The sequence below is a fragment of the Nuphar pumila genome, chromosome 6, assembly GCF_984573655.1.
Source record: "Nuphar pumila chromosome 6, dmNupPumi1.hap1.1, whole genome shotgun sequence".
NCBI lineage: Eukaryota > Viridiplantae > Streptophyta > Magnoliopsida > Nymphaeales > Nymphaeaceae > Nuphar > Nuphar pumila.
In genome coordinates this window covers 32,611,294-32,629,194 of record NC_143254.1, presented here as the reverse complement: position 1 = coordinate 32,629,194, position 17,901 = coordinate 32,611,294, and the positions used below count along the sequence as shown (strand labels likewise).

Sequence of the window (17,901 nt, the reverse complement as noted above, 5' to 3'; positions counted from 1 at the left end):
TTAAGGGAGCTCCCCATGCCAATATCATCAAACCATTGATAATTAACAAAACATCTGTCAATTTTACTCCCTCACCTTTCTGATTATTAGCCCATGTAAACTTATGATTCAGATCATAAATTTCAAACAGGCTCCCAGCAGAGATAAAATCCTTAAAATGGCTACATGATTGGGAGAGAGGCGGTAGCCCTATTTTCTCAGTGGCGTTAAAAATGAAATTAAAATCACCAATAATCATCCACGGCTCTTTAAAAGTGTCCAAAACAGATAAGAGGGAGCTAAACTGATAAATACGGAAACCGTAATAATTAGTAAGATAAACTCCAGCCACTATAAAAAAAAAAATTCTTAACCAAATCATGCACAAACAGCCAAATATATTTGTCATTAACATGAATATTCGAACAAGAAGCACTGTCCGGATTCTAGAAACACATAACATACATGCGCTCCTCTAAGCCCCACCCATCATCCATAAAACAAAAATCTTTATAATTGTAACGGAAAAGCTTCAAATCTCTTGGGAGAGATCATAAGCTCCAAAATGAACATAATATCTGGCCTATATGATCTAATAGCATTATGCAACTCAATATGAGCTAAATTTCTAGCAAAGACTAATATTCCAGCTAAATACCTTCATTTTAATATTACCTAAAGATAATTTTCCATTGGCTTCCTTAGCCCCCTTAAATGAAGATTCATCGTTCCTCCACCACCACCACCAAGCTGCATAGGTTTCTTAGGGTGCCCCAGTTTCTTTTTCCCTTTTGATTCCAAAACTTTACCAGCCGATTCAGCCCTTAGAGTGGACTGATCAGCAGACTTAGGGGACCCGAATCACTCAATCTCTGATCAACATTATGCTAAACTTCAGGTTGAACACCCTTGTTGATCTGAATACGAGCCCCATCTGAAATTGGGGGGTCCCTCGGCACTGCCTTGTACTGAACTTCAGGCCGAACACCCTTGCTAATCTGAAAATGAACCCATCCAAAATTGAGGGGTCCCTCGGTACTGCCTCTCCCGAGGCAGAAGGAGCCCCAACCACCTTAGGAGGACCAGCATGGCTGTGGCCAACCCCTCCGTGAATGTCAACTACACCCGTAGGGCTGCTTAAAAGTTCAGCTTGACACAGCTCCTGATCTGATGGAATAGCAACTCCCTGAACCACCTCAATACAAGAAACCAGTAGACCATCTACCGCTACTACCTGTTGGATGCCACCACCCGAGACTGAAGGGTGTAGCTCACCTTCAGCCATCTGGTTATCAAGAGCCTCCTCCGAGTGCTCCTCCAAACTATTAAGGACCTCAAACACATTAGTCCTCTCCGAAGAAGCTTTGAATACAACTTCAACTACAGTTGTACCCTCATATAACTTGGTATACAGGTTTTCCCTTATGCATAAACATAATATAACCATATAGATTACATTACTACCAAGTGAACAGCTGCATTCAAATAACAGCTAGAAAGTTGACCATAGTTCTGACATAAATAAGACAACATTTTCTCAGCTTTATAATTTGATCATTTAAGAGAGAAAAGTACAGCCAGAATTGCAAATACTTAGAAATAAGGATTTTAGAGAAAAGCAAACTAAACAGTGTCATCCTCACAGAAATGAAAATATCAGTCCCAGCAGGAATCTTATAGCCATCCACATCACCTGTGTATCCCCCTGCAAGTTATTTTGCAGCACTATAAGCCCATCTTCAATAATCTAGGGCTGTCATAAACAAAAATTAAGCAGAATATTGTTTCAAAGTGAACTTAAAGCTATGCAGAGTTAGATGTGAAGCCTTGAGGCATCCAGCAATGAAAGGAAATGATAACCAAAAAACTAGGTTCTGTCTAATGATATTAAAGAGATAACATTAAAAATCAGATGATAGATACACATAAGCACAAACCGAAGAAAAAGATAAAAATATCAATATAAACAAAATTTGCAGGGCAGAGACGAGAACCAAACTACCAATAGCTGTAAAAGCAATCTCACAAAGAGTACTGAAAAAAGGAGCAAACAGTACAAAGAAGAAACTACTTGGGAACCATTAGAAGTTGGAGGCTATGTCACACGGATACTCCATTTTGACTCCCGTTCTGTATCTCCTTGTATATTAATTACATTGAAAACTTCATAAAAATGGCTGTATCCCCCGTATCTTCAGCCATATCCATGTAACAAAGGTTGGAGGACACCAATCTAACATAGTTGAGCAAAAGTGCTAACAGAAGGAAGAGACTTTGAAAAGAAGTTCCAGGTGAAATTCTAAATTATAACACATGCTAAACAAGGGCCTAATCCTGAAAGTAATCATGCAAACAATGATAATCCATTTAACATCCTTGGAGTTATCGCAAAAAACTATGGCTGTTAGCAATATGCAAGGTGCTTGTTATTGCGAACAGCTACAAAAGGAGATGACTGAGATAGATCATTATCAACATGGACAACCCATAATTGGAGAATGTTAGTGGCGATTTCATAAACCTTGCACTGATTTTCACACCTACATTAAATAGGGGCACTTTCTGAAAGTACAAAAAGTAAATGCATGGCAGAAATTAACCAAGTCTCTGTCCTAGTAATGTACTGATATGTCTAGAGAACATGAGATAACATGGCAATAGGCAACCCCTCATGAATTTGTATCCAATCATATGCATACAAATTAACACTATGAACCTTGAAACTGACGAACATGGGGAGACTATCATGCATATGGTCAAGTAACAATATGTGGGGGCTCCCAATAGGCTATGATATGAAGCATCATGGTCTACAAGATCTGATGTTGTAAAAATCTACAACAATGCATGGCAATATTTGATTTATGGGTTATATGGCAAAATGTTCCCTTGCATCAAAAGATGGATGCATCTTTCAGTATTTACCTACAACCTATGTCAGAGGGATTCGGCTAGCAAGGTGCCGCACCCGCGTCGACACGACTCTACGCAGGTGCGGCACCGGGTGCGGTCAAACCAACCATGGGTGCGATCAACCCAACCATGGGTGCGGTCAACGCACCCAGGGTCATTTTGGTCCAATTCTTGGACTTAAAAAAAATTTGCCAAGAAAATTTTTTTTTGCCCTATATGTCAAAGGGATTCTCCAACTAGGTGTCGCACCCAGAGTTTCCAGTTGAGGAAGCGAGAGCGGGAAGCAGGAGCGGGAAGCGAGGCACTTTAAAAAATGTAGGAAGCGAGGAAGCATGGGACCACTTAGAAGAAAATTATGAACTGTCTCGGAAGTGACCTAGGAAGCGAACTGGAAGAGAGGGAGAAGAGTGGGAGAAGCGTGGGGGAAGCGTACTTCCCATAAATGGGAAGTGTGTTTCCCATAAAAGGGAAACGCGCTTCTCAAAAAAGGGACACGCTTCCCCACGCGTTTCGGAAGCGCGACGTTTCGTGCTTTCCCATTACCCTAGGCGCTTCCAGTAACTCTGGCCGCACCCGTGTCACACCCGCACCTGATGCGGTCAACCTGACCCTGGGTGCAGTCAACGCACCCAGGGTCATTTATGTCCAACTTTTGGACTTATATATATATATATATATATATATATATATATATATAATTTTTTATATTTTTGTTGCACCCCCGCACCCAGGTTTTTTGAAAGTGCCGCATCCCCGCACCCGCACCCATGTGACATAGCCTACAACGTAGAATATCAAATAATATACCCAAATTATTTTTCAGGATATTGTAACACCCCAAAATTTCAAACTTGCAAACCTTTCAGAAAAACAGACAAGAGACTAAAAAGGAATCTCTTCATCTCAGAGATGGTTTACGAAATCAGCGAAAGACTATACTTTTGTTAATTTCAGAAAGGCAAGCTGACAACTTTGGGCGCGTTAGCTAAAAGAACCAAAACGCACAACCCATGCTACTTGCAAACACTTGGAAAAGCCACTTTCATTTAAGAAGTTCTCCAAATAGTACAAAATTTGGATATCCCAAGGAAAATCCGTTACAAAACCCCAAACAACAGGACGCGAGCTAAGAGTAGGAAGAAGAGCGTCTTGAAGCCATCTTGCCATCGCGCCATCGCATGTGGTGTACCTAATCATCACCTGTACCCAATAGAATGGGTTAGTTTCGCGAAAAACTAGTAGGTACACAAGAGAGACTACAAGGAACTGAATTATGTAGATTTAATTCAGTAGGTTACACAGTTTAAAGCAGATATGCAGTTAAACAGGTAAGCAATGCACGCAGATAACTAGTGCAAACGCATAGGTAGTGCAAGCGAGTCAGTAGTGCAAGCGAATCAGTAGTGCAAGCGAATCAGACGACCCTACGACCAGTGTGAACAGACCTTATGTTTCGATAATTACTAACCTGCGGGTACGCGCAGGCAAAATATAGAAACAACTGAAACTAGTTCGGGCTTCTGTTATTCTATGTATTTTCAATAACCCGAATAGCTAGTTGAGTCCGCTCCAAAGGGACGGCTTTAGCCGAGAGAGGATTCCCCAAAGGAGGCAGTGCCACGGATGCATCCAACTTCTGCAGAAGTGTTTAGCTAACTATTGTAGCCCCTTTCCCCTAACTCCAATGACTGGGGAGGCCGGATCGTTGCCCGTAGGGTGGTTGTTAACAACCTGTCCATTGGAGTTTCTACCGCTCTGTCCTCTCCCTTGACAGACACATAGAAGCGAATAGGTACGTTAGGGGTTGCTTAACTAACGACCCATTCTATGTTGTGGTCTTTAAACCACTCGAGCATCTTGCCTGTGAAGGCGAATGTGAGGCCATTTATGTGATTACAGCATTATGCATTTAGCACTGTTCGAGGTCGCACGATCGTCTCATCCGATCATCGCAGTACTAGACGTGTCATGCACGACTACAAGTACTCTAGGATGAAGGGGGGTATAGCTCCTCAATAGAAGCTTCAACAGGAGTGTTTCACAAAGATGTAAAGTTTATCTACTTTACTTTATCCTTTGAAACAGTAGTACCTTGTGCCAACATTATACATGTGATTTTCTCGAATCACGTCCGCTATCGGGGTATCTACATGTCTTGCACGACTCGATACCGACCTCGATAGACGAGATACGGGTTTCTCAACAGAACACCCGCTAAGAAGTTCGCTCGCTCCCGACTAAACTCTTATCGCAAGAGGGAGAGTGGTAAATGCCCCTTGCATCCTCCACGAGGATGCCTTTAAGGCATACGCAAAGAGCAAGAACTTGCACGTCATCTGCAATAGCAAGGCAATACCAACATATATGCAAAAAACCAGAGCCTAGGCGCAGAGCGCGACGGCAAGGTAAAGGCAGTAAGCAGAAGTGCAACGCTAAATTTCGACGCGATCCGTGACGGCAAGTAAAAACTGATAGAAGGTAAGAGCAAGGATGGTGAAAAACCGCATCCTTGAGTGAAGTACATACTCGTATAAATATATATATTTGTATATATATATTCATTTAATGGTCATTTTTAGTTTAATTGAACTTAATTCAATTATCCAAGTCTTCTATGTAATTTTCCCCTACCTTGGAGGGTTACGAGCTTGCTGACGTCTGCGGACATACACGATTGACGGCTCGGGTCGCGGAGCGCGAGTGGGATCCGTCGTAGCTGCAAATATGCGATATTAACATGCAAACCCAGACAAAAGCAAAAGCAAGGCAAAGACTCGACTTGTCCGATACATAGGGTTGAGGCCAACCGTCCCAAATGACTCGAAAAAAGGATAGGGCAGGGCCAAATGAGCCTTGTCGCCTAAAGAGGGATGTAGTCAATGCGAGCAGATGACTCACGTTTACTAAGAATTCCTCGTTGGAGACCAACAATTGTAATGATCTGTCCCCATCACGATGTAGCTTCCAAAGATTTCCCAGACCTGTAGGCCAAGGGTATAGGCCCGCGCGCAAAAGGGCACGGGGCCATTGGCCCCTGCTGGCAAACAAAAAGGCAGGGGCCGATGGCCCCTACTGGCAAACAAAAAGGCAGGGGCCATCGGCCCCTGCTGGCAGACAAAAAGGCAAGGGTCGATGGCCCCTGCTGGCACAACAAAAAGGCAGGGGCCATCGGCCCCTGCTAGCAGACAAAAAGGCAGGGGCCGATGGCCCCTGCTAGCACAACAAAAAGGCAGAAGCCATCGACCCCTGCTGGCAGACAAAAAGGCAGGCCCTGCTGGCACAACAAAAAGGCAGGGGCCATCGGCCCCTACTGGCATATCAAAAAGGTAGGGGCCATCGGCCCCTGCTGGCACATCAAAAAGGGGGCAGAGAGGAGGAGCTCGGTCCCTCCCCTGCCGTAACAGAAGCAAGGAGGGGGGTGTCGTGCTCCTCCCCTGCTAAAAGGGGGCACAGGGAGGGGGTTTGACCCCTCCCGTGGCCACACAGAGAAGTTAGGGAGAGAGAGAGAGAGAGAGAAGAAACTGAGAGGGGAAAAGGGGAAGCGGTGACGTACCAGGGGGTTTTCGGAGGAAGCTCGCCGAAAAGGAGCTCGCCAGAAAGAAAGGAGGGGTCGCCGATGTCGGTGGCGGCGGGCTGTCGAGAGTTGCCGGCGTCGGTGGCGGTGGATGAGCGAGAGAGAGAGTCGGGAAGAGATGAGAGGGCGAGAGGCGGTGAGGGGGTTTCATAACCCTCCTCCCGCTTGCCTCGCTGTCTTAAAAGACAGCGAGAGTCGGTGGTCTGGGTCGGGTTCGGATCCGGCCCGAACCAAAACAATTTTTTTTCCGTTACATTGTGTCTCCTGGTCAACATCTAGTCTCATGTAGGGGTGTCAATGGGTCAGGTTTGGTTTGGAGCCTGGTAGAACCATACTTGGACTAGATTTTTGGGTATGGTATCGGGTCCAAATCCTAGTCTAATTGAGTCCACTATAAAAAAACCATACCCCGGACCCGATAAGAACTACATGAACCGTACCCGGTAAAACCATATTTCTTATCATTTTTACATTGAAAATTTGTGGATCTTATTCGGAACTCGGGTGGGGTCCGAGTCTGGTATAAAATTTCACAAACTATACTCGGGTCCATGTATTAATCGGACCTTCGGGTCCGGACCCGGGTCTTCTTATTTATCACCCTACCCAAACCCTATAGGGTTTGGTTCGGATCGGGTCCGGGTAAACCAGGCCCGTTGACACCCCTAGTCTCATGGAGTAGCCAGAAATAAAGAGCAATGGCAAGATCTAGCACAAAAGCAGAGTGCAGGACTATGGGTACTGCAACCATGAAATTTCCTAGTTGAGACATCTTATCACTTCTCAGCAAATAATCTAATCTATTTTGCATTTTGATAATAAGAGAGCTTTGTATGTATATAGAGTGGTTGACCTCCACAATGAACGTTGAACTCCTTTTGTTAACCCTAATGAAGCTCTTGCCCTCTATTGTTATCTCTAATCTCTTCAATATGTTTAACTTTCAAATAAAATTTTGAACACATTATGTTTCACTATTATAGAGATATGGTTGAAAACATTCATATACACACACATACATCTATATATAGATACACATATACATATCGACATATACACAAACACATGGAGAGAGAGAGAGAGAGACTTCCATAATTGATCCTTTATTTGTGTAAGCATGAAACCTTTCAAAAAAAGCATTCTCAGATGTATTAACTCCTTTCTTCAAACAACAATGTAAAAAGCGTACTAACAATGGTAGCCATACCGGGTAATAAGTCTGGCTGAAGTGCACGTCTGATAAGCAATGGTGGTTGAGGAAACAGACGAAGTGTTTCTACAATAATAAGCCGAATATACCTGCATATATCAGCGATTCAGCAGTCATGACTTCACATCCAGAAAATGATGTCTGTTTCACATGCCATTACATGATAGATGGGCCAAATAAATAAGAATATCTGGAACATGAGAAATACAAAAATTATTTAAATGTAAACCATATCCGTAATATGCATTTAAATCAAAATCATGAAACTCAGAATCTTGCAAACATTGGATACATATTTCATAATATAAATTCCAAAAATAACTCTTGCCAAATAACTGTCCAACTAACATTATAAAAAGATTTCATAAAACCTTTCAGCATAAGAAAATTTTAGCTTTTGCAAATAAAACATATGAAAGAGAGCTTACTACTATTGAAATGGGAAACTTGCAGTTTTCTACATGCAGCTCGTCAAAAAGAAGACAACATTTAGTGGGTTTCTTCGCATTCAAATTGCATCATTTCCAATTAAAATAATTTCATTACAGATTTTATTTTTTTATGTGTACATAATAAAAAAGAATACAAAACGCAGGGTGATTTATTCTTGTTATTAGATTGATTTTTTTAGTAGATTCCAGATATCAGGGAACATTTAGTTCATACAGGACTACCCCTTTCTGGTTTGCAGAACTACCCTTTTCTTCTTTTGGTTTCTGATTTTAGTCAAACCAGTATACTTAATCTAAATTGTGAGCAAAATAAATTTTTTTAAAAGAATGAGTACCCTGAATATGGATGCAGACAAGGATGATAGCTGTCATAGTCATGAAACTAAGATTTTCAAGGCATCTTTCTCCCATTAGATGAAAATGAGTGAGTTGATGTTTCCATTTTTTGTTTTCTGAAAAACATGAAGTGACAACTGGTCCACCAAACATTTAGGCAAAAGTTTGCAGAGTTGAGGATTTCAACATTAGTAAACACCATCCACAATTTTTTTTGTTTTCCTAAGAATGCGAAAAATATGAAGCAACAAGGAGTCCACGAAACACTCAAGTCAAAGTTTGCATAGTTGAGGATTCCATCATTGATCGACACCATTGACATAAATTCTTTCAAAATTTCCCTTATAATTATCATAAGCAATGAAGTCCAAAGGATCAAGTCCAATTTAAAAGTGTGCTTTAATAAGTTTAAGAAAATAGAAGCAAGTCAATCACTTAGAGAAGCAGAATAGATGTTGATGTTGACCCGAGAATTGAGCATAAAAAATACAAAAAAAAAGAAATAAATCAACCAAGACAGCAAGAAAACATTGGAAGAGTGAAGTGAACTTAATGATCAGTAAATATGAGTCATCTGCCTGACCGAACAATCTAGTATGATGCTTTCTCAATGGAATTCAAGGGAATCATCATTGTGCTATGGAGATTATGAGCCAAAACAAGCTAATCAAGTTAGTGTGGTCATAAGTGAAAGAATTAAGGAATGAAGACAGTGATGCATTATATCAATGTGGCAAAGAGTTGTTAGAGCTCCCTTGGTAAAAATACAACAGAAAGTAAGTAGGTTTATAAGCTCAAACATAAGACAAGCAGGAGTACAGAGGATATCTCATCTACTGGTATACATACAAGAACATCAATTAGACGATGGTGAAAGTGAAACCTTCAATTTGATTGCTTGATTTTACAAAAAGAGACCCACATGAAAAATGTGGTATAATAAAGAGATAAGTTAAAAAAAGATCCATTCATGATTTGAATTTCAACTTTTTCATAAAACACTTGGATTCCAAAATTACCGTGCCAGAATTTTTTATTATGTTGCTTCATATAGGCAACAGTTTCTTCCTATAACACAGCACTCTCATCCACTCTCATATTGAACTAAATGCCAATATATGTGATGTAAATAATCTTTATAGTCTACCACTTGCAACCAAAAAAGATGTTTTGGTTTGTTGAAATTAGATATTCATTGGGTGAAATTCGGTAGACATTCTCAATTGATGCAAAAATATCGACCAGGAATCACATGGAAAATATAAAAAGATTCTTAGGTATATAAAATAGAAATTAGGATTTAGATGTCCAAATTTTGATCCAAAACTATTCATCATCATCTTTTTTGTTGTCAATCCTTGTCCCAACTTCGATCCAAATGCCATTATGCTAGGGTAACAATGCTAAGAATAGCAAAATTCAAATCCTATACATATAAAGCTCCTATACTTAGATAAGGAGATAATGGAAGCACTACAACTGATGGGAGACACCCAAAAAATAGTGATTGTTTACAGAAAACCTTAGAGAAATTTTCAATGTTTCTAGTCTACTCCATGGTTACTAGATTTCCTAGCCACCTAGTCCCATGTGAACAGGGTGCATGTTAACCAATTTGCCATTTTTGGACCCTAATATCCAATTCACTCGTGGCCTAAAAGATATTCAGAAGGAAAAGGCCAAAACCGTGCTTGTCATGATGTTATTTGTGTTACGATATATGTAACATTTACGTAACATTCCTCTATGTTACTTGTCTTGCGTATACCAAAGTACACCTAAGTGTGTAAGAACTCAAAAAAAAAATTAGGCTTGGATTCGGGTCGGATCCGGATCCGGATCCGGACCTGACCCGGACCCAATTGAGGCACCGCCTCCCTCGAGCCTTCTTTAGAAAACAAGGCAGGGGGTTTCAAATACGAAACCCCCTCCCCCCCTCGCTGTCTCTCTCCCTCACAGCCTCTCGGTCTCTCTCGCTCCTCTGCGTTGCCGACCCGCCGCCACCTGCGACCTCCCTCCGACGCCAATGTTGCTGCCGTCGGCGACCACCAGGTACGCCCCTCTTTCCCCCTATTTCTCCTATCTCTTTCTCCTTCACTTCTCTGTTACGCAGGGAGGGGCTGAGCCGCCTCCCTGCCTCCCTCAATCGCAAGGGAGGGGCAAAGCCCCCTCCTTGCTGCCTTAAAACCCCAGGGGCGGGGCAGAGCCCCCTCCCTGCGATGGGTTTTGCAAGGGAGGGGCCCAGTCCCCTCCCGATGCCTCTGTTAGCAGGGGAGGGGTCGAGCCCCTCCCTATGTGTTGTTACGGAGGAGGGGGTCGAGTTCCCCTCCCTGCTCCCTGCGTCTCACTACGGCAGGGGAGGGTCGAACCCTCCCTGCTACCTTTGACGACAGGGGAGGGTCGAGCCCTCCCTGCTGCCTCTTTTGGTCAGGGAGGGGTCGAGCCCCCTGAAAAAGGTGGACCCGATCTCCATAGTCATGTATTATAACCCACTTAAACTATCGGGTCTGGATACACCAGACCCGGATCCACATCATTGTGTTGTAACATTATAAAACATCCTTTAGGTCACGATTTTAAGTAATGAGAAAAACAGAAAGCGTAGCAGCTGAAAGAAAACTTGTGTTTCTTCTCCGTCTCCCTCTCTCTTCCTCTCTCTCTTTTCTCTACAGGTGAAAAACTTTCATGGTATCAGAGCATAGATCCGACTGAGGCTGAGAAGGATTCCGACAAGAGCGAGTTCGGAAAATCGAGGTTCTTCTTTTCCCCTCTTCTTCTTTTTTTGTTCCCCCTTTTCCCTTTCTTTTCTCTTTTGTTCTTCCCCATTTCCTCCCCTCTTTCTGAAATCTATTGTGTACCCACACCTCACGTGGGTTTTTTTCTTGTGTTCTTCCCCATTTTCTCCCCTCTTTCTGAAATTTACTGTGTACCCACACCTCACGTGGGTTTCTTCCCTTGGTGAAACCGTGATCCACGTGACCTCTATTCACGTGGGTTTCATTTTTTTGTGAATCTGTGATTCACGTTTACGTGAACACAGACACCCACAGTATCTCCTTAATTTCTTTTCTTGATCAGCCCTACCTAATCCCCTCTAAGTCTGTCTTTGCACATTCGGTTTTTTTTATTCTTTACTGCTATACTGTGAAACTTATCCTTTGATTATCGATTTCTATTCTTATCAAAAAAAAAAAGGAGTTCCTTTAACGTGTGAAGGCATCCTTCATCTCATCAATCTCAGTTTCTGGACTGCACAGAAAAGGTTCAGAAACCGAGTTCCCTGCATCCGACAGCCTGCGATTCCAAAAAAAAAAAAAGGCTGAACTTTTTGTGAACACTCTAGTTGACATTCTCGTTGTTTCTTTTCAAATGGACCCTTATCACTCTCAATCAAATCTTTCTTCAAGCTTCCTCAACCAACTCGTCTCTGAAAAGTTGAATACCTCTAATTTCTTGATTTGGAAGAGACAAATTATTCCTTTTATAAGGAGTCAAGGTCTCTTAAGTCACCTGGACGGAACCACTCTTGTTCCACCAGAATTTGTCCCGAGAGAAGAGAAAGATGATCAAGGGGTGAGTTCAATCGTGTACGTCAAAAATGTAGAATTTCTCAATTGGGAAAGGAAAGATCAATCAGTTGTTGCATACATCACCTCAACCCTGTCTCAAGAAGTTTTAGCTGTCATTCCCGACAATTGTACAGAGCTACAACTCTGGGAGCGACTGGTTCAGACGTATTCGCAGGTTTCTCAAGGATGGTTTTCCTTAAAAGGGAATTTCAGTTGTTAAGAAAAGAATCCATGACCATCATGGAATATTTGAACAAGATAAAGACCATCACAGATCAGCTTGCAGTTATAGGATGTGCCGTAAGCGACAACGACATGGTGCAGCAAACTCTGAGTGGATTGGGATCTGACTACAATATGATAGTCACTTCACTATTGTGCCTTCCTGTTCTTCCTTCCTTCGATGCGTTACGGGCGAAATTGATTCAGTATGAAATGACTCTGAAGGGATTCTCTGAAGAAACTCACATCCACACAAATTCTCAAGAAGTTTTTGCCACAGGAGTGACTTATGGAAGAGGATGAGGACGAGGAAGACAAGGGCGAAATGGATACGGAGGGCGTGGTTTGCTTCCCACTCCAAATATGTCTGCTCATGCACAGGGATCAAGATCTGTCCCCACTTGCTTCTTTTGTAACAAAAAGGGGCATATCAAGGCGAATTGTTGGCACAATCCAGAGAATAAAGGAAAAGGCCCATAGACAGAAATGAAAAGAAAGTTCACAAATACCAGAGATAGTGGAGACATCAAAGATCTACTAACATCTGCCTTGTCAGAGTTGAAATTGAAACAGAGTGATGAAGGCACTTGGTTTGTTGACTCAGGAGCAGCGACTCATGTGACAGGTGATGCAGGTAAGATTTCTAATCGTATTCCTTATTTTGGAAAAAGCAAGATTGTTACTGGAGATGGATCCCACCATCCTGTTACTCATTATGGAAAAACTGTCATTCCCATGTCACATTCCACTCTTACTCTTTCTGATGTTCTTCATGCTCCTGACATTAAGAAAAACAGCGTCTCTGTCTCCAAGCTTATTGATGATAATAATGCTTCAGTTGAATTTACTCCCTTCTCTGTGCAGGTCAAGGACCTACGCACGAGGGAAACATTCGCTGAAGGAAAAAGACGAGGCAATATGTATGTCTTTGAAGAAGCTCCATGTCATGTTGTCTGCCCTGCTCATCTGAATTCAAAGCCTTCGTTAGAATTGTGTTCATCTTCTTCTGCCAGTGTTTTTAGTATTTCTGAATGTAATAAGCCGTTCTTATGGCATAGTCAGTTAAGACATTGTGGGAGTCATTTCATTAAGAAACTTGTTTCTAATAATCTCATTCCAAAAGAAAGTCTTAATGGGAATGAGAGCAGTCATAAGTGTTCCAGTTGTCTTTCATGTAAGAGTCAAGTATTGCCTTTCCATTCCATTAATAAGAGAGCTTCAAAACCTTTTGAGATTATTTGTTCTGATGTATGGGGACCCGCCCCAATTGTCTCTGGATCTGGGAGCAGATACTATCTAATCTTTGTTGATAGTTATTCTCGATACACTTGGATATATTTCATAAAGAATAAGTCGGAAGTCTTCTCTTTGTTTCAAAATTTTCTTTCCTTGGTCAAAAATCAATTTTCTGAGTCCATTCAATTTTTCCAATGTGATGGAAGTGGGGAATTTTCATCCCGTGATTTTGTTTCTTTTCTTCGAAATAATGGAATAGGAAGAAGGGTGTTTTGCCCCCACACCCCTCAACAAAATGGGATTGCTGAACGAAAACATAGACATATTGTTGAAAGTGCCATGAGTATGCTTCATGACAGTCATCTCCCTATCAACCTATGGACAGAAGCCTTTCATTCTGCCGTGCATGTGATAAATAGGCTGCCCATGGTTGTTCTGGAAAATAAGTCCCCTTATCACTGTCTTTTTGGAGCTCATCCTAGTTATCATGATTTGCGTGTCTTTGGTTGTGTTTGCTATGTGCATATTGATTAGTCCCTAAGAAACAAGTTTCATGACAAAGCCCAGAAATGTAGGTTTGTGGGATATGCAGATGACTACAAAGGATATAGGTGTTATGATCCCATCAACAAATGTATTAGAATCTCAAGAAATGTTGTCTTTGATGAACAAAATTTTGATGACGGAGCTGATGCAACGAATATGCAAACTGAAGTTTACTATCCGTGGTTGAGTTCAGAACTTTTTTTTACTCCAACGAAGCATGCTCCTCAGATTGTGTACAGCAAGAAGAAGAGATTTTTGAAGACACTGGGACGTCGGGATCACAGAATACAGAAGAAGTACCAGGCAGATACAAAGGCATTGTCTATTCTAGACAGACCGACAGCATCAAGTCATTCAGATAATGTCTCAGACGGCAATCTGAATCATTCTCGTACTCTTGAAGTCAGAAAATCAAACCGCATACGACATCCCATTGACAGGTGCGTCAGCTATAACAACTTCTCATTGGATTTTCAACTTTTCTTAACTGCTCTCAATAAGGAAGAAGAACCCACTATGTACTACCAGGCAGCCACTTCTACTAAGTGGGTAGAGGCCATGAATGATGAAATGCAAGCCTTGCATGAATGTGGAACCTGGGAAGTTGTTCCCAGACCACCTGACAAAAATGTTGTTGGATGTAAATGGGTCTACAAAATAAAGCACAAGCCAGATGGAACTATTGAACGGTACAAGGCAAGGCTTGTAGCAAAAGGATTCACTCAAGAAGCAGGACAAGACTATGATGAGACTTTTAGTCCAGTTGTAAGAATGGGAACAATCCGAATTATTATTTCCCTAGCTGTTGAACATGGATGGAAGTTGAGTCAGCTGGATGTAAAAAATGCTTTCTTACATGGGGACTTAAAGGAGGAAGTATACATGGAGCAACCCCCTGGGTATCAAGAACAAAATTGTAAAACTCATGTGTGCAGGTTAAAAAGAGCTATCTATGGTATGAAGCAAGCATCTCGCTCATGGTTTGATAGCTTCTCGCTAAAGATTCAGAAACATGGATTTTCACGTTCCATGCTGGACCACTCATTATTTATCTTTAGAAGTCAGACTGTGAGCACTCTGTTATTAATTTATGTCGATGATATTGTCATCACAGGAAACTCTGCGACCCACATCCAAGAAGTAAAAGATTTACTAGGTCAGAGGTTCAAAATGAAGGATCTTGGAGTTCTACGTTACTTTCTTGGCGTAGAAGTTGATAACCAGGCTCATGGCTTGACACTCACTCAGCACAAATACATCGTAGACGTTCTCAGCAAGGCAGGCATGCAAGACTGCAAACCTCTGGGAACTCTGAGTGTGCTTCATCAAAAACTTAGCTCTCAAGATGGAGATCTGTGTGATGACCCCACCAGGTATCGAAGCATAATAGGAATGTTACAGTACCTCACATTCACCAGACCTGATATTGTTTATTCAGTCAATCAAGTGTCTCAATTTATGCATGCGCCACGTACTGGACATATGGAAGCGGTCAAGAGGATCCTTAGATATCTGAAAGGGACTATTGGAGATTGATTGATATATTCACCACAGTCATATGGCAAAGATGAGCGCAGACTCACTGTATATTGTGATGCAGACTGGGCAGGAGATCCTGATGAACGAAGATCTACATCAGGATATTGCGTCTTCATCGGAAAAAATTTAGTCTCTTGGAGCAGTAGAAAACAAAAGACCATCGCTAGATCAAGCACTGAGGCTGAGTATATATCTATGGCTGCTGCTATTGCCGAAGTCACATGGATCAGGCACCTACTAACCGAAGTAGGAGAAAAGATTTCCCATACGACTTTGCTATGTGACAACCAAAGTGCTATCAACATGTCATTCAATCCAATACATCATAGTCGTGCCAAGCACATTGAGATCGACCAACACTTTGTGAGACAGAAGGTTGAAGAAAAAGAGATTGAACCTGAGTTCGTCAATACTGAGAGACAAGTTGCAGATCTATTTACCAAAGGGTTAATGTGAACACCCCAAATTTTTCAAAAGTTTGGAAATATTCCCTTTTTGCCCTTTATCTTCATTTTCGGGTAATTGAGTCACTTTTAAATATAAATCCCATTTTATTTCTCAAGTTTTCTGAAATTAAATTCATTTTGTATATCTGACTCAATTTCGGATCCGGATCCAGATAAAAGATCCAAATCCGAGCTTCGTTGTCCAATGTATAAAATCAAATTCTCGAAATTTCCAAAATAACTTTTGAAAGGCTCAGACACTTCGTCTGGTATCCGCTTGGACCCATCGTGTTATATTCCTCGATTCGAGGTTTAAAACTCGAATATTTTCTCAAAACTTGGGTCCAAACCCATTTTCTGAAGAAATTTTCCCAAAATAGTCTTGAAAACCTTCTTTTGTAAATATTTCTCAAAAATACAAAAAATTAGTTTAAATCCTTGTTTTTCTGTAAATTTTAGGATTTTATTCCAAAAATACCAAAAAAAAATGGAAAATGCAAAGGAAAAGAAAAAAATATGTCTAAACAAAATTCGGTTTTTGAAAACCTCTTTCTAAAAATATCTTTCTTTAAGAAAAAACTCTTTTTAGAAAAAAAAACCTGGTAAACGAGCCTTCCTCTTGAAAATTTATAAATTTGAAGGACCCCTCTTAAAACTTTTTTTTAGGGTTTCATTCTTTGTAAAAAACAAAAATCGGATGGGGTTACGGCTTCTCCCCTCTCTCTCACCAAAACCCTCAGCCGATCGCCCCCTCCATCGCCGGCACCCATGTGCCTCCAACCACTTCTCAACCTCCATCTCCCGTACATCGTTAACAAACCCACCCTCCTCCATCCATCCGGAACGGAAGCACCGTTCTGGATTTTTCCTCCTCTTCTTTAAGAATCAGCAAAGAAGAAAACCCTAGGCACCCGCGTTTCACCACCGCACCCCTTTGTTTCTTCTTCTTCCTCTTGTTTTCACCCGTTTTCGCCCTACCACCGCATCATCCCTCTTTCCCCTCTCTGACCGCTTCTTCACCCCCCCCCACCTTCTTCCTTCTTCTCGGATCTACCTTCACCCTTTCCTTTCTGCTTCTGCATGCATCATTCGTCTTCACCTCCCCAGGAAACCGATCATCCCGGCAGCAGATCTACAGGTAAGTGATCTCTTTCCTCTATTCTTCCTTTTTTTTCTCCTGTAAGCATTTCTTTACCTTCGTTTTCAACATCCATCTGTTTTGATTTTTCGTTCCCCATCATTTCCCTCCTTTTATTATAGAGCAAGATGGTGGAATCGACCTGCAATGTATGCAGGATCGATCCACCCAAGCTGGGCTTGGTTGGGGTAGCTATCGGGCCAGCCCGTTGGCAGACTTGGTGCAGGCCTGACAGGCCGAGCCCACTGGCAGCCCAGTCGAGTTGGGCTTGGCTGAGCAATACCCTGTTTTTTTTCTTTGTGGGTCTCGCTGCACCTGCCAAGTGCTGGCAGATTCCACCTGAAACAAAAAAAAAAAGAAAAGTTATGTTAGTTCAAAAAAAAATGGGTGTGTGCTGAGCAGTGTGCATCAGCAGGTCCAGCCTACCGGGTTGGCTGGGTGGGGTTGTTTGTGTGCCAAACCCAGCTGATCGGGTTGGCTGGGTCATTGCTTCTCAAATAAGACTACATTATACCTGCGTTAGTCCAGCTTTGCATGGTTATATTGTTCTTTTTATATATATTCATGTGTAAGTGGTCATTTGCTTCATAATTGTTAAATTTCTTAGTAGCATAATGGATTTATATCATGCATCCTGTCATACCTATTTACAAGGTGATTGAGAGGCATATGGACGTGCAAAGATTGTTAGGAATACACCCATGTAATCTGTATGACACAAACGTTAGGGGTGTTATCATA

The 17,901-nt window shown here is 41.7% G+C and overlaps 1 protein-coding gene across 1 annotated transcript in view; it reads right to left on the bottom strand.

Moving 5' to 3' along the window:
* CYP97B3 (cytochrome P450, family 97, subfamily B, polypeptide 3) overlaps window positions 1-17,901 on the bottom strand; it is a 122,241-nt gene that overhangs the window by 29,660 nt on the left and 74,680 nt on the right. The window contains exons 11-12 of the mRNA XM_090010191.1: window positions 7,674-7,765; window positions 1,623-1,684 (exon numbers count right to left, since the gene is read on the bottom strand). Coding sequence (XP_089866317.1) covers window positions 1,623-1,684; window positions 7,674-7,765 — 154 coding nt within the window. The remainder of the gene's footprint in view (window positions 1-1,622; window positions 1,685-7,673; window positions 7,766-17,901) is intronic.